Source organism: Pseudonaja textilis, chromosome 8, assembly GCF_049901715.1.
Source record: "Pseudonaja textilis isolate UNSWEBS1 chromosome 8, rPseTex1.2, whole genome shotgun sequence".
NCBI lineage: Eukaryota > Metazoa > Chordata > Lepidosauria > Squamata > Elapidae > Pseudonaja > Pseudonaja textilis.
In genome coordinates, this window is record NC_141997.1 from 7,097,176 (window position 1) to 7,120,135 (window position 22,960).

Below are 22,960 nucleotides of genomic sequence, written 5' to 3' on the forward strand. Positions count from 1 at the left end.
TTAGGTCTAGGATTTCAAGTATGGTGGCATAAGGTATTCTGCAATGAGTAGAGGAGTGGAGAACTCTTCTTGTAAAATATTTCAGGACTTTCTCAACTGTGTTAATATCAGATACGTAATGCGGGTTCCAGACTGATGAACTGTATTCAAGTATTGGTCTAGCAAATGTATTGTATGCTCTAGTTAGTAGTATGATTATTACCAGAGAACAAGCGACATAAGGATTAGGTTAACAACTCTTACTACCTTCTTGGCTATGTAGTTACAGTGGGCTCTAGCACTTAGGTCATTAGAGATGAGTACCCCAAGGTCCTTGACAGTGTTTGGATCATCAACAAAGTCTTGACTATTCAGCTTGTATTTTATTTTCTGATTGAGTTTTTTTGCCAATATGGAAGACAGAGCATTTATTTGTTGAGATTTGAAGTTGCCATTTCTTTGACCATTCTGATACATAGTCAAGGTCTTTTTAAAGGGTAGCAGTATTATCTGTGGTATTGAATAGCTTTACATCATCAGCGAAGAGAATGCAGTTGCTCTTGATATGATCACAGAGGTCACATATGGAGTGTATGAAAAGAGTTGGTCCTAGAACACTGCCTTGGGGGACACCACTGTTGACAGGTACAAATTTGATAGGACGCTCCCAATTTTGACCATTTGTTGTCTGTTTGACAGGAATGCTTCTATCCAGTTATGCAGTTTTCCAGAGATACCATAAGATTTTAGTTTTAGGAGCAGTTTGTCATGTACCGCTGAATCAAAGGTTTTACAGAAGTCTATATAGATTGCGTCTATTGCTTTGCCCTGATCGAGTTGTGTAGTCCATATGTTTTTGCAGTGTAAGAGTTGCAGATTACAGGATAGTTTTTTTTTCTGAAACCAAATTGTTTATTAGAGAGTAGGTTGTTTGTTTCTAAGTGGAGGATAATGGATTGGTTAATAATTAATTCCATCATCATGATACATTTGCTGTTGTCACCAGAAAGAGGGCTGGGAGAGAATGGTAAGGGTGGATCTTGCGGGGTATGGGATGAGAGGGAGATAGAGAGAGAGGGAGATAGAGAGAAAAAGAGAAAGAGAAATGAGAGAAAGAAAGATGAGAGAGAGGGAGGAAGAGGAAGAAAGAGGGGAAAGAAAGATCAGAGAGAGAAAGAAAGATGAGAGGATGATAGAGGGAGAGGCGAAAAAATGAGAAAGAGAAAGATGAGAGGAAGGAGGGAGGGAGGGAGGGGAAATAGAGAAAAGAGAGATGAGAGAGAGAAAGAGATGAGAGAGAGGAGGAGAGGAAGAAAGAGGGAAAGAAAGATCAGAGAAGAGAAAGATGAGAGGATGATAGAGAGGGAGAGAGGGCGAAAAAAATGAGAGAAAGAGAAAGATGAGAGGGAAGGAGGGAGGGAGGGAGAGGGAAATAGAGAAAAAGAGAGAGATGAGAGAGAGAAAGAGAGATGAGAGGAAGGGAGGGGAGGGGAGGGAGACGGAGAGAGGGAGATACCTTTTTCCCATAGAAAACACAGGGAGCCGCAAAATCTGGGTAGGTGTGGCTGGGGGGGTCATGTGACTATGTGAGTGACATTGAGTTGGCCAAGTCCATCCAGGTTTTGTGGCTCCCAGTGTTTTGTTTTCTGTGGGAAATGAGTCCAAGTGATTCTTTGAGTGTTTAAGGTTGCAAACCCCTGCCCTATATCACCTCAAACAAGTGGCTGTCCAGTCTTTTTTTTTAAACTTCCAGTGATGAAGCACCCACAACTTCTGAAGGCAAGCCATTTCATTGATAATTGTCTTCACTGTTAGAAAGTTTCTCCTTAATTCCAGTTTGCTTCTCTCTTTAATTAGTTTAACAACCATCTGGGCTTTGTAGAATAATTAGACCTGCTCTTCTTTGTAGCAGCCCCTCAAATATTGGAATACTGCTATCAAGTCTCCCCTAATTCTTCTTTTCTCTGGACTAGCCAAACCCAAATCCTGCAACTGTTGTTCATATGTTTTAGTCTCCAGGTCTTTGATCATCTTAGTTGCTCTTCTCTGAACTTTTTTCAAAGTCTCAATAACCTTTTTGTAGTGTGATGACCAAAATTGTTTGTAATATTCCAGATTTGGTCTTACTAGGGCTTTATAAAGTGGTACTAATACTTCATGTGATTTTGATTCTATGCCTGTTTATACAACCCACTGTATTAGCCTTTTTAGCTACAAATGAACACTGCTAGCTCATATTCAAGTGATCATCCACTAGGACTCCAAGGTCCCTCTCACAGGTACTGTTTTTGCGCCAGGTCTCACAAAATCTGTACTTATACCTTTGATTTTTCCTGTCTAAATGTAAAACTTGCTTTTCTCCACATTAAAATTTATTTTGTTGGATAAGGCCTATTGTTCAAGTTTTTCAAGGTCTTTTTGGATCCTGAGCTTGTCTTCTGGAGTGTTGGCTCTTCGTGCCAGCTTGGTGTCATCTGCAGATTTGATGAGTTCCCCTTCTATTCCCTCATCTAAATCATTTGTGAAGATGTTGAAGAGTACTGGGCCTAAGACAGAACCTTGTAGTGCCCCACTGCTTACTTCCCTCCATTTAGATTAGTACCATTAAGTACATTGAGTACAGTTTGTCAGCAAGCTACTAATCAATCTGGTGCTGATGTTATTGATTCCATATTTTTCTAGCTTACCAAGAAGTAGGTTGTGGTCTACTTTGTCAAATGCCTTACTGAAATTTATGTATACTACATACACAACATTTCGTTGGTCTACTTATTTAGTCACTTTATCAAATAATGAAATATGATTGGTTTGGCATGATCTGTTTTTAACAAACCCGTGCTGACTACTAGTTATAACTTTACTTATTTCTAATGTTCACAGAACTGTTTTTTTATTATCTTTTCCAAGATCTTGATGTTAAACTGATTGGTGTGTAGTTTCCTGGGTCATTAATGAACTGGAATAAGCATGGCAACAGATCAGCCAATGATCTGTTTGGTGACTGAGACAGCTTGGAGCCTGGGCATGTCTTAGCTTAACTGTTTATGTATTAAAAAGTTCACTTTTTCTTTGCTTGAGTGTTCTAATGCTTGTTCTTGTGCTTGCTATTTCTTCTCTCTATCACATTGCAAGAGCTGCATGAGTATTGTATACATGCATCATGTTTTATATTATTGTGTATAAAGAAGTTTCTTCTATATAATGAATCCTGGTGAATTATTTGTTTGTGTGCTGACTGGATTGCTTCAAACTGTGACATACTTCTAGTTCCCTCCTTTACCTTTTGGATAACAAAGTTGTTGGTTAGGCTAGGTTGGTTCGGAATCTGTTTGATCTCCCACCTGATGCAGATTTTGTCTCCCAATTGATATCTAGATAGTTAAATTCTCTCATTACTATTCTGGTATGCTTCCTACATACATTTTTAACTGGTTGGCAAAGAGTTCATTTATTTTTTTCTGATTGGTTGGGTGTCCTGTAATATACATCTATGGCAATGTCACTCTTTTTTCTTTTATATTGATCCATATATATTCTAGAAGGGTTTTATCTTTGATCATGTGCATTTCTGTAGATAGGTAGTGATCTGTTACAAATAGTGCTCCACCTTCTCCTTTTGTAGATCTGTTTGTTTTGAACAATTTGTATCCATCCATCAGTACATTCTAGTCATGTTTCATTCCACCAGGTTTCTGTAATGGCAACTATATAATACCTACCCTCATGTACTATTGCTTCTAGTTCACCTTGTTTGTTCCTCAAGCTGTGAACATTTGAATATAAGCATTTAAGACATTTATGCTTGTCCATGGATATGTTTCCTGCATCTCCTAATTGTTGTTTGAGTTTTTCTTTTTTTCACATTACTCCCTACCTCATTGTTTGATTTGTTTTCTTGGGATTTATGATTGGTTTTGTGTTCTAGACATTCTAAAAATTGCTCAACTCCCCCCACCCCCATTTTAGTTTAAAATCCTTCTGATGAGTTGGGCCAGTCTTCCAAGTACATTTTCCCTGTTTTTGTGAGGTGCAGCCTCGCAATTTTTTTTTCCTAAAGTCTGCCTTCCCTCCCTCCCTTTATCTTTGAACTAGGGAAGGCCTTGTGTAAGATGTTTACTCATTTTATATTGTTGCCCTGGGCTCAGGCCCCTTTTATCTGCTGCCTTGATAGCAGCTTTTTCCTGTTCCTCAAGGCTATTCCTTGGCCTTCTACAAATAATAACTTATTAAACCTAACTCTTAATAAATCTGGGAAGTTGTTACCAGGAAAAGCATATGGATAAAAATATAAAATGATTTATGATTCAACCATAAAAGAATGAGGAATCAAGAAATAACCTGCTGATTAGTACTTGGTAGAACAGCCATGAAAGTCTTGGAAAAGGTATTCAACTGCCATAATGAACTTCTGTGTAAGCAATTAGCAATTATATTCTCTGTGACACACTATTGAAGCAAAAGTTGGATTTTGAAGAAGCAGGATAGGAAATGTATTGATGCTTTTGAACTCTGAGGTTGGAAGAATCCCCTAAGATTGCCATAGATAGCCAAGAAAACAAACACATCATCAAACAAAACAACTCAGAGTTCATTTCAGAGTAGAAATGACTTGGCACAGATTTTCCTACTCTGAACACATTATGAGAAGGTCCAACTCTGTAAAGAAAGCTTTGATGTTGAGAAAAGTAGAGAGAAGGGTGAGGGGAAGGGATGATTAACAGCAAGGCAAACAGATTCAATTACAGTGGTAGTGGGTACATCATTGGAACAAAAACCTGAAGGACCAGGTTAGAGATAGATGATCATCGAGAAAATTTGTGTGATTGCTAAGAGTTGGTACCTATTTGACACATAATCAATCAAAAACAAAAATTATACATTAACAGTAGCCACCTGGGGTCATTTAGAACTTAGGTGGCATACAAGTTTAATAAATTATTTTACCAGCAACAATACACTATTGTTTGTTCTTAACAAGTAGAAACAAATGATCACGACAACAAAAAACAATATGAAGCAAATTCGTTAACTAGAGTCCTTCAGCAAGGATCCACTTACCTTTCAATTTTAGATCTACATTATGTCTCAGCCAAGAATAGACTCCATAATTTGAATAATCTTCTGGTATTGGATTATCTTGTGACCATCCTTCACAGGCAAATCGGAAAAAGTTATCACATGGGTCTACAGACATATTTAGCTTGCTTTTGATGGAGGCAGCTGGAAAAAAAGTTATATAATTTCATGGATCATCAGTTGATGACATTAATTGCTATACAAGGCATGCAAGTCACTTCCAGATTTATAATTACTATTTTCTGGCTTTATTTATTCCCTTTACTTCCACATAATTAATCTCACCATTTAACTATGCCATCTGACTTTGTTCAGATAGGCTACGATATCAAAAGTAATGAAAATGAAAGGAAAGAAATATTTCTTAAGTATTACCCAATCTCACTTTCCTTGATTTTCAAGTTATGGATTTGGAGCTATTCACTAACATTTTGGCTCTCGTTTTCTGGGTGCATCTGGATTTTCACAATCTGTCACTGAAACTGACCTTGCTAAAATCTCAAGGGATCTTTTGGTTGCCACCTCTCTTCTCTTCATCTTCCTTTAGCTTCAGAATATTTAGGCGCACAGGGCCCGTGATACTGTCAGCACCGCAACCTGTTGGTTAGATCCTTGTCCCTCTTGGGTTGTGAAAGCCTCCAGGATGGTGAGCAATGGGCAGTTCCAGGAAGTGATTAATACATCTCTGGAGGAGGGGATATTTCAGGATGCTTTTAAGGAAGCCCTGGTTTACCCCTTCCTTAAAAATCATCATTGGATCCCACCTGCCTGGACAATTTTAGTCCAGTTTTCAACCTTCCATTCTTAGGGAAGTTTGTAGAAAAGGTGGTTGCCTAGCAGCTGCAGAGGTCCTGGATGAAACAGATTATCTGGACCCAGTGGTGGGATTCAAATAATTTAACAACTGGTTCTCTGCCCTAAGTATTAAAAAAATGATATTGAGTCTTATTTTTGAGGGATGTATTACTTTACAGCAGGCAGCAGGGGAAAGGATGGGGCATGGGCATAATTCAGCATCGGGGGGGGGCAGATGCCCTCACCTATGTTTATGTATATTTGACTCATACCACGGACAGTACAAATCTTATTATCTGTGTTAAGGTTATAGAGAATAGCAGACTAAACAGTATCAGAATGATGATGGCATATATTTAATATAGTTTGTCCCAAATTCAAGTTTTATCATTTAACTATTTGGTGCAGAGACATTGGGTTCTTCCTTATGGCTGAATTAAACTCCTATTCACTACTACTTGAACTAACAGGAAAGTATACCAACTTAAAATTTATTGGTCCAGTGTCAATCAATTCCACTATAGCAGTGGTGGGATTCAAATTTTTTTACTACCTGTTCTGTGGGGGTGGCTTGGTGGGTGTGGCAGGGGAAGGATACTGTAAAATCCCCATTCCCTCCCCACCCCACTAACCTGCTTTCCAGCTCCGTTCTCCTGTGCAGGGCAACAAAAGAAGACCCAGCCGATCAGCTGGGACTCGGGAGGCAGAGAATAGATGGGGGTGGGGCCAGTCAGAGGTGGTATTTGCCGGTTCTCCGAACTACTGAAAATTTCCGCTACCAGTTCTCCAGAACTGGTCAGAACCTGCTGAATACCACCTCTGCACTATAGCAATGAAGCTGATGACCAACACTATTTTTACTATTTTAGTGTCAAGGCCATGTTAGTCTATAGTGTCAAAAAATGATGAGTTTGATAGCACCTTTTCCAATTAACAATTTTTTATTAAAAGGCAGAAGCTTTTTGTGAGCTGTATCTCACTTCATCAGTAAAGCTTCTGCCTGTTTTTTAAAATGTTAGTCAAAAAAGCCAGATTCTTTCTGAAATTAAGGAGAGCAGTTAATGTCTTTTCCTGTCACCAAGCATCACAGTATGTATGAAAACAATCAACAATCACTCTCTCTAAAGTGGGGATGAAAAAGGATGGGACAGATTGAATGGAAGGTTTAGTGATCTGTCAAGTTGCTTAACAGATGGCAAACACTAAGGGAAAGGAGGGAGAAAACACAAAACAGAAGGGGTGTCAGCTAAACAGATACTCTATAAAAAGATTTGTTGGAGCTCTGACAAGGGGCTTCTCCCAATGGTCTTGCAATTGCTCCCTTGTGCCTTTTCTGGAAAAAAAAAATAGCCCAACAGAACATGGGTGAATAAGGTCATAAAGTGAAGCTGGAGGAGCAAGGGTATGCTGCAAGGACATGGCTGTGAAAGTGACCGATAAACTTTCAGTTCTCTTGTCCAGGGGTACCCAAAAGAAGCAGCTGGGGCTATCAAAACAGGAATGGAATAGGCAAAATTATGCTGATCCTCCCATGGTGCATCGCACAAAAAACCCCAAGGAAACTGGCAATGAATCTAAAGTGCTGGCTTTCTTGGATTTTTAATCTTGTTTAACAAATGTAATTAATCATAAATGTTGGCTTCCATGGGATTTTAATCCTGTCTAAAAATGTAATTAATTCTATCCCCCTATCTTTAGTTAGTTTGATGTGGCTAGCAAGCTTTCTTTGTGAACTGAAGGCTGGATTCAAAGTTTCTGCTTTCCGCAACAAAAATAACAGAAGTTATTCAGTCAAGTAGAATTCATCCATTCTGTGCCAGCTCCACCCTTATGCTTTGCAATTGTCTTTTTGGTGACAGAAAAATCATTCTTCAAACTTTTTGTTTCCATTTTTTTTTTCAAAGAAAAGGGGGGACTGGGGCGGGAGAAAGCATCAGTTCCCCCAAACCTGCAAGTGGCATTTTTACTCCGAGATCCAACACAGCCAGGTTAGAAGAGAGGTGGATTCCCAACACACAATGACAGATTATGCAAATCTTGCAGGAATGGCTATTCAATCACTATGAGGGGTGTGAATGGAATCTAGTTGATCTCTGAATTCGCTTCTAACTCTACACTCCTCCAGACAGTCAGCATGACATCACAGCAGCTCCTAATCCTTGAAAACCTTGGGGCTGATTAGCTAAGGAATGGGCTTCAGCCCATCCTCCTCCTTCAGAGCCACCTCTATCATTCCTATATAGACATGAGGTAGGAGGGTGAAAGGCAGAGAGAAAAGGCATAGCTAGGGAGGTGAAAGAAAACAACTGCTGCAGCAGTAGCTGTTAGGTGAGTAATTAAATAATTCTCCTAGCCTTTTCTGTCTCCTCTCACTTCTTCTTCTGTCTCCGTTTAGTTTCCATCACTCTGCTCTTGAACTTTTTTTTTGGGGGGGGGGGGTTTCCCCTGCCTGAAAGGAAGTTGAATGAAAACCAGATATGTTTCAGAAAACACAGATTTATCATAACCAGTTTGCCGAACTCAACAAAAAATTAGCTATCGGTTCTGCCAAACTGGTGCCAACTGGCTGAATCCCACCACTGTCTGGACCCAGTCAGGATTCATCTGGTTATGAGATGGAAACAGCATTGGTTACACTTGTTGATGAGCTCTGGCAAGAGCGAGATAGGGATAGTGCAACCATCCTTACTCTCCTTGACCTCTCAGTGGCTTTCGATACCATCAGCCATGGTATCCTTTTTGGCTGGCTGCAGGAACTGGGGATGGGCAGCATAGTTCTGCATTGATTTGGCTCCTTTGTTTGTGGCTGGTCCCAATCTGTATTAATAGGATGTGAGAGGTCCAGCTCTCAGCTGCTATTTTGTGTACTTTCTTCGCTCCTTTTCAACGTCTATATGAAACTGCTGGGTGAGATTACCCATCACCAAGGGTTAAGGTATCTAACAGTATGCCGATGACACCCATATGATCTATATCTCTAATCTTGGTGACCTAAGTGATGTTATGGCCATCTTCTGGCAGTGCCTGCAGGCATTTGGGCCTGGCTTCGACTGAACAAGACCAAATGGCTTTGAGTATATGGGGATCTCAGATTTTGTCAATTTTGACTCTGGATGGGGTGGCATTGCCCTAGCAAATCTGATTCACAACTTGAGGGTTCTCCTGGACTCGTGACTCCTGCTTGAGGAATAGGTGGCAGTTGTGGCTAGGAGAGCCTTTGTACAACTTCATGTGATGTACCAGTTGCGGCCTTTCCTGGATCAGGATTCCCTGTGCTCAGATTCCCTGTGCTAATCAGCTCACAGCCGGGCTGTTGTAATGAGCTCCATATGGGTGTACCCTTGAAGAGTTTTGAAGGCAGAGTGGTGGTGCAGAGTGTGGTGGCGCAGGCAGTTTTAAGGGCCCCAAGAATAGCCCTGTAATACCACTTGCCTCCTTCCTACAAGAGAAATAATCTAACCCAAGCTCTCCTGTTTTCCAGCCTGATGCCTTAACCCAGGGGTCACCAACCTTTTGGACCTCAGGGACCACCAAACTCATAATTTTAGATCCCAGGGACCACTAAGTGGTTCTGTGGGCTTGGCCTAATTTGTGGGTGTGGCTTGGTGGTCATGTGACTGGCTGGGCATGGCTTGTATGTAAATATTATAAATATTTATATAAATATTGAATTTTTTATAAAAAAGAGCAACTTTTACCCAAAATCAGGCAAAGCAGGCAGGCAGATTGAGTTGCTCACAGAATCACAGATTCATTCAGAAATCTACCTATCTGCCATTGGCTAGCTCAGTCTGTCACATAAAATTTGCTTGCAAGCAAACTCACAAAATTAACTCACAACACACCATGTATGTAAATATTGATTTTTTTTTATTAAAAAAGCAACTTTTACCCAAAATTAGGCAAAGCAGGCATATTGAGTTGCTCACAGAATCATTCTATCTGCCATTGGCTAGGTCAGTCTCTCAAATTTGCTTGCCTTGAGTCTGCACTGAATTTGCTTGTCCTAAGGGAGGTTCAGCTGTGCTTAGCTAGAAAACAAGAAATCCAACCATTTCCTGCTTCCTAGCTAATCTAAATCTCCCAGCACAGCAGAACAGATGATGGTTGGAAAAAGGAAAAATAGCAACTTAGCAGACAAGTTTGCCGGGTAAGGAATGAGTGGGCAGGGAGTGTTCCTGCGGGCCATGTGGGCTGAGCAGCCTTGTTTTTCTGTGCAGCCTGGATTAATTGCTTTGTGGGGGTGCTCTGGGGGTGAGATTTCTCTGCGGCCCACCAAAATTTTCTCAAGGCCCACCAGTGGGCCGTGGCCAACCGGTTGGCGACTGCTGCCTTAACCACTATTCTAAACTGGCTCTCCCTCAATCAATAGAACTATTTTTTTTAATTTAAAGTATTTTTTTAAATAGTAATTACTGTTTTAAAAAAATAGTAATTACAATTAAGTTATTAATGGTTAAAAAGGTTTTCAATCTGTTCCAGGTTTCTGAGATCCAAAAGGATAAAAAAGAGTTTACATCTCTTTTTACCAATATGCTTTATCTATACTAAAAGGAAAGTAATACTCTACTTACCAACTTCAATGCATTCAGGAGTTAAGCAATATTGTTGCTTTGCATGAATTCTGAGATGTCCTTGACTAACTGCAAAAGGAAAAGAACAACATTGTGGCCATCTTTGGCTCAACAAATATTTTTCATGAATCTAAAGACATTCGTTGAGTGATTGTGGTAATGCTGGTACAGAAGGAAAAGATTTCTATCTGTTGATACAATAGCTTCCTCAAAACAGAATATATTTTTGTATATTATCAACCACTTGTTCACTCACCCCACCAGTTTGACTCAGGAGCAGTACCTGTGAACTATTTTATTACTAAATGGGGAGATAGGTTAGGGTGAGGCAGAAAATCTATAGTTGATTGGGTATTGAACTTGATCTCCATCCTGATCCAACTATTATGTGATACTGGAGTCAGTCCAAAATTAATTTTCTAATCAACACAGCACTGAAATGTTTACTTGTCATTTGTATCCTTTTTCCACAAAAAAGAGGACAATTAAGATCCCAGTAAGAAACAGAAGCAGTTGTATTTAATTTTCTTGTTAACTGTAGATAAAAATAGAACTGAAAAATTGGGGTAGGTTAATCTTAGTCTCCACTAGCTATCATATGCATTAGAGTGGTCATTTTGTGAGATTTCCCAAATCCAAATGCCCCAAACTCAGTGTTTGGGGCCTAAGCTCTAAAATGCTAAAAGTGCTATTTGTGTCAACAAAAACGTCATAGGGAAGAGTAAACAGGATGAAGGGGAAGAAGAGGGGAGTAAAGAGCTTAACCTTTTCAGTTTGACAAATCTTTTGGGGAGAACTTTAAGAACCTCTTTCATCTTTTGCAAGATCGTCAATGCTTTGGATTTTTTAAAAAAATTTCCCATTTCTATAGTTTCACAGTTGCTTTCCTCATCCTGTATTCTTCCAAATATTTTAGTGTAACACATGATTGGGAATCATAAGAAGTAGTTTCATGACACATATAAAAAGATTACTCTTTCTTGCTACAATGGCTAACTGTAAAAATATTTTATAACAAAAATATTTTTGGAAAATATTAAGGAATGACAAAACAAGTAACATATTGTCATAATGCAAATTTCTACCTCTTGCCTGTGTGTCATGACAATGTGCTTGGATAACAGATCCTCAGCCAACAGGTATGTTACATTTGGAGTAATCATTTGGGAAAACTGATTTATACTTAGTTCCCAAAAAGTAACTTGATGAGGAAGGAATTTTGCCCTATTAAGTAGCTAGATCCCCTATTCAAATTTCTCAGTCCTACAGTTCTATGATAATGTAGGAACAATACCTACTATGACTAGAAATAGAGGTCACACACACCATATTTGGTGTTCTTATCGGAGCAGTGCCTATCTGACCTGGAATTGGTGGGCTTGTCTTTGGTACCCCTGTCATGTCAGATCACAGTCTGGTGTCAATGAGTTTCATTTGGGAAAACAGAGATGTATCCCTCCTCAGAGAAGCAGGATCTATTACCATGATGGCGAACCTATGACACATGTGTCACAGGTGGCACACAGAGCCATTTGTGCGGGCACGCAAGCCCCAGCCAAACTTACCTGCACTGCATATGTGTGCACCTCCCAGCTGATTTTCGGCCCGTTTTTCCAGAAATACTGTAAGTGACTAAATGGCCCGTTTTTGGCCTCCTGAGGCTGCAGAGGCTTCCCTTGAGCCTCTGGAAGGGCAAAAACAGCCTCCCCTGGGCTCCAGAGGGCCTCCGGAGGCTGAACATGGGCACTTACAGTATTTCCAGAAGGCCCATTGTTCAGCCTCCTGACACTGCAGAGGGAAAATGGCCTCAAACGGACCAAAAATCAGCTGGAGGTATGCACATGCACCGTGCAGGTAAGGGGGCGGGGTGAGGGTGTTGCACGCACATGCATCTGTGGCACATTGCATTGTGGGTGCTGGCACATACATGTGCTTTTGGCACACCACAACAAAAAGGTTCACCATCACTGATCTATTAGGTTGGTGCACCCCTGGCAACTAATGGAACTGGATAAGTTTCAGAAAGAAGTGGCTTTAAACCCGCAGATCTGCTGCAGAGTACTGCTGAATTTTTAGTCACTGCTTGGAATAGGAAGGTGACTGAGGCTCTGGATAGAATTGCATCCGTGTGACCTCTCCTAATCCATAGACCTTGTTGTCCCCATGGTATGCAGAGGAATTGAGAAGGATGAAATTAATGAAGAGACATCTAGAGTGCTACTGGCAGAAGACAAGGGACCAACTCAATCAAACATAGGTCTCTCTTGTAACTCTCTTTTAAGGTGAGCTGTCTCCTTCTGGGGAAGCAGGACACAGAGGTCCACCTGATGGAACATGCTGAGGAATTTGCTGATTTTCGGGAAAACAGTATCACTTGTCTTCATTCTCAGTTAGATTCCAGCATGGTTGCTGGTCCGGTGAAGGCACATAGAGCATGTTCTTGCCCAGTTATCTGGGAATGCTTTGACCCTGCTGCTCCTGAGGAAGTGGACAGGATCCTAGAGAGCATGCATGCAAGCATCTATGTTTTAGAGCCATGCCTCTCCTGGCTTGTGAAAACTTCTTGGGAGGTGACATGTAGGTGAGTTCTGGCAGTGATTAATGCTTCCTTTTGTGAGGGGATTATGCCTCAGCAATTTTAAGAAGACTGTGATCCACCCCCTTCTTAAGAACCTATTGCTAGATTTCACCCTGTTGGATAATTTTTGATCTGTCTCCAATTCTCCCTTTTGAGCAAAGTTATTGAGAAAGTGGTTGCATGATCACACCAGAGTTTCTTGGATGAAATGGATTATCTAGACCAGGAGTGTCAAAATCAGTTTTATTGAGGGCCACATCAAGGTTGTGTTTGAGGCAGACTAGGGGGGCGTGGCCAGGGTAGGTGTGGCCAGCTTGAAATCACTTGGCCAGCTTGTGGTAATCTGAGCGCTCTACCAGAGGAAACAGGCTCTGGAGCTCTGTTTTCAGTTGCTGTGGTCTTCTGCAACCCTCTGCCGGTGAAAATGGAGTTTGGGAGGACTGCCCGCAGCCTTGGGAGCTCTATTTTTGGCTGCGATGGCCTCCTGCCACCTCCTGCCAGCAAAAACGGAGCTTGGGATCCTCCTGAGCTCTGTTTTCACTGGCAAAGGCATCGCAGGCCAGTCCTTTGCTGTTTCCATGACGGCCCTGCGGGCCAGATCTAAGCAACCTGCAGGCCAGATAAGGCCGCAAGGCCTTGAGTTTGACACCCCTGATCTAGTTTGGCACTGTCAAACTCAGGGCCCGTAGGTTCAATGTGTCATACGCTGCCCACGCCCATGCCTGGTTTAGCGAAGGGGGGAAAAGTCATGGTATGTCATGTGACACCACCATGAAGACGTGAGCTTGACACTCCTGATCTAGACCTTTTCTAGTCAGGATGCAGGTCTCAATATGGAATGGAAATGGCATTGATCATGCTTTTTGATGATCCCTGACATGGGCAAGTTGAGGGTGGTGCATCCATCCTTGTTTTACTTGATCCTTTGTCAACCTTTGGTACCATCAACCATGGTATCCTTCTGGAGCAATTTCAAGCGTTGGGAGTGGCAGGGGCTCTGTGTTGTCCTGGTTCACTTCCTTCCTCTCTGGCCATTCTCAGTTGGTGTTGATAGGAAGCAAGAGGTCTAGCCCTTCCCCCCTACTTTGTGGGGTACCTTAAGATTCAGGTTGTGTGCCAGTTATGCCCTTTCCTAGACCAACAATCCTTGCTCACAGTCACTCATACTCTGGTCACTTCCCTTCTTAATTATTGCAACATGCTCTACGTGGGACTCCCCTTGAAAAGCATCCAGAAACTCTAGTTGGTTCAAAATGTAACAGCTGGCATGGTTCTGTGCAGACCCAGGTGTGCACATGATTCACCTCTCACATGTGAACTGCATTGTCTTCCAATTTGTTTCCTGATGCAATTCAAGATGTTAGTTGTCACCATTAAAGCCCTACACAGCTTGGGACCAAGGTATTTAAAGGATTGTCTCTTTCCAGGGTCTTCTCCATGGTAGCTCCCTCCCTGTGGAACATCATCCCCACAGAGATTAGACTGGCCCCCACTTTGATACTCTTCCAGAAAGACCTGAAAACCTGGTTTTGCCAACTGGCTTGGGGAACCCAGAATGGGATGGAACCCATCAAGTGTATATTGCTTTTTGTCATCAGGAGGGAGAGGGTTATTGCTTTTACTCTTTTAATATTGAGGTGGGGTTTTTTTGTAAGCCATTTAGAATAATTGAAAATGAGTAGCCATATAAATTCTCTAAATTAATTAAATACCATTTCCTAAATAAAACAGATTTTGCAATAAGCATCTTGTTTTAATAAGTACAGTCATATGGAATTTCCATGCTATAAATTTGATCAAATTTTTAACATTTAAGAGTTGTGACTAGCCAAAACCACAAGACATCTAGGGGGCATCTGATAGGGGAAGGCTGCCTTGCAATTTCTCTGTGGAGCTCATGTGGTAAATGGACATTGACAATGAACCCCATTTATATATGTCAGCATATATTATGCCAAACCACAACTAAATGTTTGGGAGGAAGTCATCTTTCAGCTACTTTAGTTTCAGCAGAACTGAACAAGAGAGAAACTCTATTCCCCTCCCCCCTTAATAAAGATTTAATTATTCATTTGGTAATCTTTAGTTTTAACACTTCAAAAGTATAGATAAGAATGCATAGTCAAAATGTACAGAATATTATGATGCACACCTAAGTTTATTTCTTTGATGTACACAATACAGTTTAACTGAAATCAAATGGAATAAGAATCCTCAATAGATCCATTGAGATTATGCATTAATTTCAAGCTTTGAAAGACATAATTTATTTTTATATAAAATCCATGTTAATTGTTGGTAGTTAAAATAAACAATAGTTTGTTTTTTTTTAATTCCAAAGTAACCCTCACTCTTTTTTAACAAAAATATTTCCTCCTTTTTCATGTAATATTGTTATCTATTTATAATGCTGGATAATGACATTATGATTAATATTGCTATGGTTTGTTATTCAGAATTTATTCAAGGTTTTAAACTGTAACTTGATAAAATACATTGGTGTTTGTAGACCTTGGTTGCTTCTTAGTTAAAATGTGAGTAGCAAAAAAGAAATAAATGAATAATCCCAGGACTTGTTCAAACAAATAATAAGAGCCATTAACCAAATACTAAATTGCAACTGCTGTAGAATCCTAGAGAAGAAAAATACATTTCAAGACCTTTCAAGCCTCAAATGCAGTCTTTAACCTGGAAACAGAATTCCCACTAGTAAAACTACAGTAATTCTTCCAATTAGAGAACCTTACGATGTGATTAGAAGAGTAACCTAAGGTGAAATGGCTATACTACTGCAGACAAACTTTTGCAAAATTGCATTTATGCTAGTGCAACAGATTGAAACTTACCCAGAAAAAGGGCAATACCAAGCACAATCGTGCTACTCACAAACACAGCAAGGGACAGTTTGAGAAGTTTGCTGGTAGCTCTCTTGTTGGCTGGAACTGACCTCCCTGTTGTCTCTCCTTCCATCAGGATAGATTTTCACAATTCCCTGAAAAAAAAAAAGTCCCTGTTTTTCGTTCTTCTGCTGTTTGTTACTGTTGATTTATAGAGAAGTCCCATCCATGAATCCCTTCTTCAAATCTCTTTTAACATTGAATATTTCCGCAACTAACACTGCTGTCCAAACTCATTTCCAAATCTTTAACTCTTTCCAAAAATGGGAGTGGATAGGGGGGAGAAAAATGCAGTATTAAATTTCTTCTTTGATCAGCTTCGAAAGGCACATGGTGACAATTTTATTTGTAGCTCTTGTTCGTTGCAAGCAGGGCAATTTTTGTCAGCAGGGCAAGGCAAAAAAAAAATCAGTATTGCCCCAATGTATGATTTCACCATTCAAATTTATAGAATAATGTTTTCCAATCAAAAACTAGATTTGATAAAACTTTGCAAACGTTAGATTGATTTTAAAAAATTGTTAAGCAATGTGATTTTCTTCTGAATTTCATTCATTTTCATTCTAGCTGCTGCATCATTTTCCTTTACAGAATAAATCTTCTCCAACTACAACTCCTTTTAAAGCTCCAAGGGATGACTTACATTGTTTTTATTTTAGGAGATGTGTTTATGACACCAAGTGCCAAAGATCAGAGTCATGTTTATGTGGAAGGCAAACTTGTTATTAAAACAACCTACAGATGGGATTTTTTTAAGGCAAAAAACCCAAACAAGTTACTTTTCAATGCCTGTGGAGTTTCTGAAGGTTCTATGCAAACATTGTGCAAGAATAAAGCTGTAATAAAGTGCTTTTATGAAGACACGAAAGACAAAATATATTAAATAATTATGTTGAAAGCTGATCTCCTACAAATGTAGCGTTTGCACTTTCAAATGTTAAAGCTGGAAATAATTCATTTAGAAGAGATTCAAAGAAACTTGATTAAAACTTAAAAATGACAGACCGAAAACAAAAAAGTCACTTTCTTTCTAATAATTGTTTTATGCTTAAAATATAGATTGGATTCTAAGCATCAGCTAATTTGATTGCTATAGCAACTATATTGTGAGATTATTACAATCTGATGTCATTTGAAGTTATTTTCTACAGTGTATTGATGTTGATTCCTTGTATCAACTTCTACTAGTTATTGCGGGGCAAAATATGGTTTATTCTTAACTGGCTTGAGTACTTCAGAGGAAATATATGGATTTAAATTTTTAAAAACCAAGTACACAAACCTTATCTATCTCAAGGCTGAAGCTTGACATTGAAAGGAATTCAAAGTAAAAACCTGCTTATGCCAAAATCCAGTGCTACCATCCTTTGGGCTTAGAGCTTTTAGCAACGTATTAGTAAGGGAAAATATAGGGGAAAGGGGAGGTTCTTTTTAAAGCATTTATTGCTGTCAAGCAAATTGCTTTGCTGTCTCATCTGCTAAAATGACCTTGGATTTCATATCAGCTTTATTCTATTTGCAAAAATTACTATCATTTTGCCTTTCTGCTCTGTTTCTTTCTTGCATTTATTGCAAATTTACTTTACATTTATTGTAATTCTGCCAGTTGCTCATGATAAAATGGCTTTTTCCCCCATGTCTTCTGAAAATTCAAGTGCTGGAGCTAAAAAGTATAAGTGAAAGATGAACTTTCTCTGAGGGCAAGGCACAGCCATTGTCTACTGTTATTTGTTTGGACCAAAAATCCATCTTTTTGCTGCCACTTCACATTATGGTATATATTGTGTTTCCTAAGGGTTATGTGTGTGTGGTGTGTGTCTGTCCATCCATTGGATATCACAAAATACACATGTCACTCTCATGGCTTTATTATTGCAATCCTCTACATGGGACCACTGGGAAGCTTCACCTTGTCCATAATATAGCAATATAGGTAATAATGGGCATGCTTATATGACACCTCTCCTCTGCAATCTGATCATAAAGCATTCCTGGATTGCTCTCAAGTTGCCATAAGAAGGACGGGGGGAGATTTGATGGAGCAGTTCGTTGCTATGATCAGCACATTCCACACATACATTTTTCCAGATTATGTCTCAAGTTACCAAGCCTAGCCGGAGAGGCATGTTTTCCCACGAAAGTGCTTCATTGGAGAATGTTATTTATGACACACACTGGGAGGATGGAGGAAACAGGGTCATAGGTGAACAGTAAATTATGTAGGGCAGAGCAACTGCACTTGGGAAAAGTGCTGACATGTTGCTCCTAATAATTGGATTTCTTTAGAAACTTGACTCGAGGCTCATGAATTAATTAGAGCATCCATCAGAACCCTGATAGCCAGTCGGTTCTTCCTTTTAAATGAATCAAAATTACTGGGATTCCTGGGTCCCGGCCTCTCCAATCGCTCCCTGACATCTGGGGTGCATGGAGAGAAACTCAGGCAACTATGGCAGTGGGTGAATTATCCGAAGAAAGCCTGCTCCAAGAGACCGAAAAGGAGGCAGAGCTGTGATGACCCGGTGCGTGGCACAAGGCAACACAGTCAGATAATCCGTAGGAGTTCCTTTATTAGCTCCAATTTTGCCCCCAATGTCCTGGTTACCTTCTGGCTGGAGAAAAGCTCTCCCAGGAACAGCTTTTGGCTGCAGAGAATCAAGTCCAAAGTGTGGTGAACAAAAAACTGTAGCTATAAGTCCAATCAAGGCAAAATGGGGTAATAACGGCAGGGCAGGAGCAAGAATTCCAGACGTGAAGGCAGGGCAATAACTGAACACAGTTGGGAGGACACCAGGAACATAGATAACCAAAGTCAACACAAGATAAACTCATGTTTGCTCCCAGCAGATGCCACACTCAGCATGCATCTCTTTTAATCTTTCTTCCCAGGTGTGGCTAATGAAGGGAATCAGGGCCCTTTCTTCCCCTGTAAGCCATGCAACCCATGTTGCTCTCTTCTCCGTTCCTCCCTGTGAGCCCTAGGATAAAGTGGGGGTGGGCCTGGGTCTTCTTCTGAACTCCCTCTCCTTTGTTCTACCTCTCCCCTGCTCTGCCCAGCCAGACTTTGCTCTTCCCCAGTTTCCTCCACAGCCAACGGAGCCACATTCCCACTCCCTGTCAGCTGTTCATCTTCCTCCTCAGATTCAGACTCTGACAGGGGCATGACATAGAGCTTTCTCCCAACCAGACTCCGACAGAGCCATGACAGAGCTTTCCCCCAACCAGGAAATTCCAGGACCCAACAGCCTAACTGCAATAGGAGTGCAGCCCTCCCCAGACATCAAAGCTGAGATGTCTGCCCCAGTGACCGAAGCAAGAAGGAATGAGTATTGGTGGAAAAAAATCCCTAAAGCAGCTGAGCTTGAATTCCGCCCCCCCCCCAATACCCAGCCGAAGGGGGGAAGGGCTCTGAGGGAACTGTGAAGAGTGGATTGGATGTGGGATTGGGCACAGGTCAGGCTCCCAAAGACCCGGGTGGAAACCCTGGGGAGTTCCACAGAGCAGCTGAGGGAGGAATTTGACTGTGCCACTATTTGTGAGGAGGGACCCTCATGCTGCCCAAAGGAGAGGGGAGGTGCAGCTGATCCTTTTGAATTGAGAAGACACAGAAGGGAATGCAGCCCCCCTTATCCAGCCATCAGGAGGAGCCCAAGATTGCAATCAGTGTCTCTCCCACACAGCAGGCAGACCGCCCAGGGCAGACAACCCCCTCCCACTCCCCAAACTAGGGCCATGAAAGGTGGCCAGCCACATCAAGTGTAGGCTTTCAGTGACCAACAGGAGGAGGAAGGAGCAGTGTTGAACAACCGCCCCGCTTAAGGGGAAAATTTTATGAGGACTCCGACCAGCTATCTCTGTTCCTTGATTCGGCTGACATCCACTTAGAATGCTATGGACACCTCTACCCATCCCCCAGAGCCATGGTGAATACCGTCACCCAGGGGCTAGAGAGAGAGAGGCAAGGGAATGGCTAGCAGCCTTCCACAAAAGAAGAGCCCCTCCCAACTGCAGGATGTAGATGACTTCCTACGACTGCTAGAGGCCAGATTTGAGGAGGCAAAGGATGACCCGTATGTGGAAGATGAGCTCAGAAACCTAAGGCAGAGGGGGCGACCCTTCAAGGAACACATCCATGAATTCAAGAGTCATTGGGAAGCTACCTCCTTTACCAGAGTGGCTCTTAGTGTTTTTTTCAGAACAAGCCTGGACAAGCAAATTGCCCAGGTAACCGCCTACCATGACATCCCCAACCAACTCTGAGTAGCCATAAAAATCAACGGCAGATTGTGCGCCAACAACATGAGAAAGCAACTGGACACAAAAGAGAGGGGCGTACTCACTTTTGTTGCCAGTAGTTTAGACATTAATGGCTGTGTGTTGTGTTGAGGGGACAGCACGTTTACACTGTCATACAAGCTGATACTCACTACTTTACATTGTAACCAAGTGCCATTTCTTCAGTGTTGTCACATGAAAAGATATACTTAAATATTTACAAAACGTGAGGGGGTGTACTCACTTCTGTAATATACTGTAGCTCTCAAAACCCTGAGGAAAATTTTCGGGCCTTTTTTCAGCCAACAGAGTGCTGCAGGAGGCCATGGAGAGTGAAAATAAGGTGCAAGGCCCCCATCACATGGCCCTCTTTAGCCACCAGAGGCACTGCAGGTCGGTCCCTTGATATTTCCAGGCCGGCCCTGTGGGCTGGATTTAAGCAGCCCATGGGCCAGATCCAGCCCACAGGCCTCGAGTTTGACACCCCTGCACTGGACGAAGCCAGAGCTGCCTTTAAGGCTCAAGATGAAAAGAATCGAACCTAAGCCTTACAGGGTGGGCGACAAGGTCTATCTCTCCACCAGATTTCTGAAATCCTTGCAACCATCCAAAAACTTAGGTCCTAAGTACATTGGCCCTTTTCCCATCATCTGCATTATTAACCCTGTCTTGGTGGAATTGCAACATCTTAAATCTTTATGGCAAGTCTACTGTTTTTCTTTTTTTTTTGAAAATTTTATTTGGGTTTTCACAAAAAAAAACCATAATATAAATAAAACATCTTTTTTCAAAAATAGCATGGTCCCGGGTTATCACTTCTTCATACAGATGCAAACTCAATTTCATGCTCATTTTTGTGTTCTATTCCATATCTTACTACTGTTTTACATTTTCTACATAGATTTTCCCCTCTTTTAATTTTCTCAACTTTATTTTGATTATCTCATCTCAATTCAAATCATTATCTTTATACTTTTGTCTGTCCTGTTGCAATTTCATATTATCTTTTCTCATTAATCAAATTTTCCCCTGTGGTTACTAACTGGAGTATAACACCTTTAAATCTTTTAATTTTATCCATTCAACTCTTATTTAAGCTTCAATGTATACCTTTAACATTATGACATTCAGTGTAATACATAACTTCCAATCGAATTCTGCTTGATACATTCTAAAATACACACTATATTCCTAAAGAAAGTATATATATATATGTATATATACATATATATATATTTTCTTAAGTTTCGCGGGTACTCACATGTATGGCATTCAGCTTTGTTCGGGTATTTTCCCACGTCATTGTAGTTGTGCTTTTAAAGTTGTAGCAACGTTTCGGCAGAATCTCATCTGCCATCATCAGGCTTATGATATATATCACTCATTCCATTCCAATTCAGTTCTATCATTAGTATTCATTAAAATCTTAAACATCTTTAACATTTCTTTTCAATTAAATATCATACTTCCTTGGGAACACTTATAAACTTTCCATAATTAATTCTTTTTTCCCCATATTTCTCTTCACTTATATTTTATAAATCATTAATAATTAAAATGTTCCCATCCTTTCCTAATTTAATTCTCTCATTCACTTTATTTCATTTATTTATTAACAAATATTCCACTAGATTATATTTTATCCATCATTTTAATCATATTTTCTAAAATTATTTCTATTTGTAATATAAAAATACTGTTATGTACCTTTGCAGAATCCTTTTTACAATTAAATTTTCACCCATTATCTCTAAACAGGCTTACACTTTCAATTCTTATACCTTTTCCCTGTTTCTCTATATCTTGTTTCAGTCGTTTATAACTTTTCCTTTCCTTCTTCTCCCTCTTCTTTTCCCTCCCCTTTTTACCCCCTTGTCTCTCTACTTCTAATTCTCTCTTCTGTAATCCCCCCTTCTGTTGCTTTCTAATATTATATTTATTTTCCATATTCTTTTTTTGGCTGTTTTTTCAAATCTTAAAACTTTTCATTCTCTTTCCCCCCCTTTCCTTTTTCCTCCCACATAAAATTACTTGATCATTAAAGATGGCTTCTTCTTTGTCCCATCTTCTTGTTCTGCAAGCATTTCTTGTTGTTTCTCAGTTCCAGATCTCCATTTCTAAGAATTGAAATGCGAAGCCAAAAGAACCTCTCCCTTCTTGTGCATCTTCTTTGTACTTTTTAAGTTCCATTTTCAGTTCTTCTAAAAGTGGTGCCATTTTAAACACTTTTAAACGACCACCTGATTGATTTTAGTCATTTAAATGCAATAACCAAAAATCCAAAGATCACCAAGTAATCCAAATAATCCAAAGCTGTTTCTTCTTGCTTCTTTTTTCCACTTTCTCTTCCTGGGGTTCTATTATTTTGTTGCCAAATTTTAGTTAAAATGTATCTTTTAGGAGTCTTGTTGAGGTTTCACTGTAAATTCCTTTTAGTTCCAGGCAGTCTCCTCAATTTTTCCAGATCCTGCCCTTTTATTCTTTTTCTCTCCTTTCCTGCTTTTATAAGGTTTTAAGTATCCAGAAATCTTTATTATCCCTTTGACATTTTATTTTCAGCTTAAATGCCTATTGATGTCAAAGTGGTTTTTTTTTTTTCAATTTCTTGCTTAAGTCTCTTAGCTGTCAGTAAAGAGAAGGGAAGAAAAAAAAACCCAAATCCTTTCCCTTCCCTCTCTCCTTCGCTGCTTCAAAATCATCTTTGGGAACAATGTTTTTTTTTTTAATGTTTAAACTCCAAGGTACCTTACGTTGTTGCTTTTGCAGTTTAACCCGGTCAACCAAAA

At 40.3% G+C, this 22,960-nt stretch overlaps 1 protein-coding gene across 1 annotated transcript in view; it reads right to left on the reverse strand.

Moving 5' to 3' along the window:
* The window catches only part of PHEX (phosphate regulating endopeptidase X-linked), a 150,114-nt gene extending 133,586 nt beyond the window's left edge, over window positions 1-16,528 (reverse strand). Inside the window, exons 1-3 of the mRNA XM_026714276.2 lie at window positions 15,849-16,528; window positions 10,425-10,493; window positions 5,038-5,199 (exon numbers count right to left, since the gene is read on the reverse strand). Of these exons, the coding sequence (XP_026570061.1) occupies window positions 5,038-5,199; window positions 10,425-10,493; window positions 15,849-15,972 (355 nt within the window). The 5' untranslated portion in view covers window positions 15,973-16,528. The remainder of the gene's footprint in view (window positions 1-5,037; window positions 5,200-10,424; window positions 10,494-15,848) is intronic.
* Window positions 16,529-22,960: the final 6,432 nt, after the last annotated feature.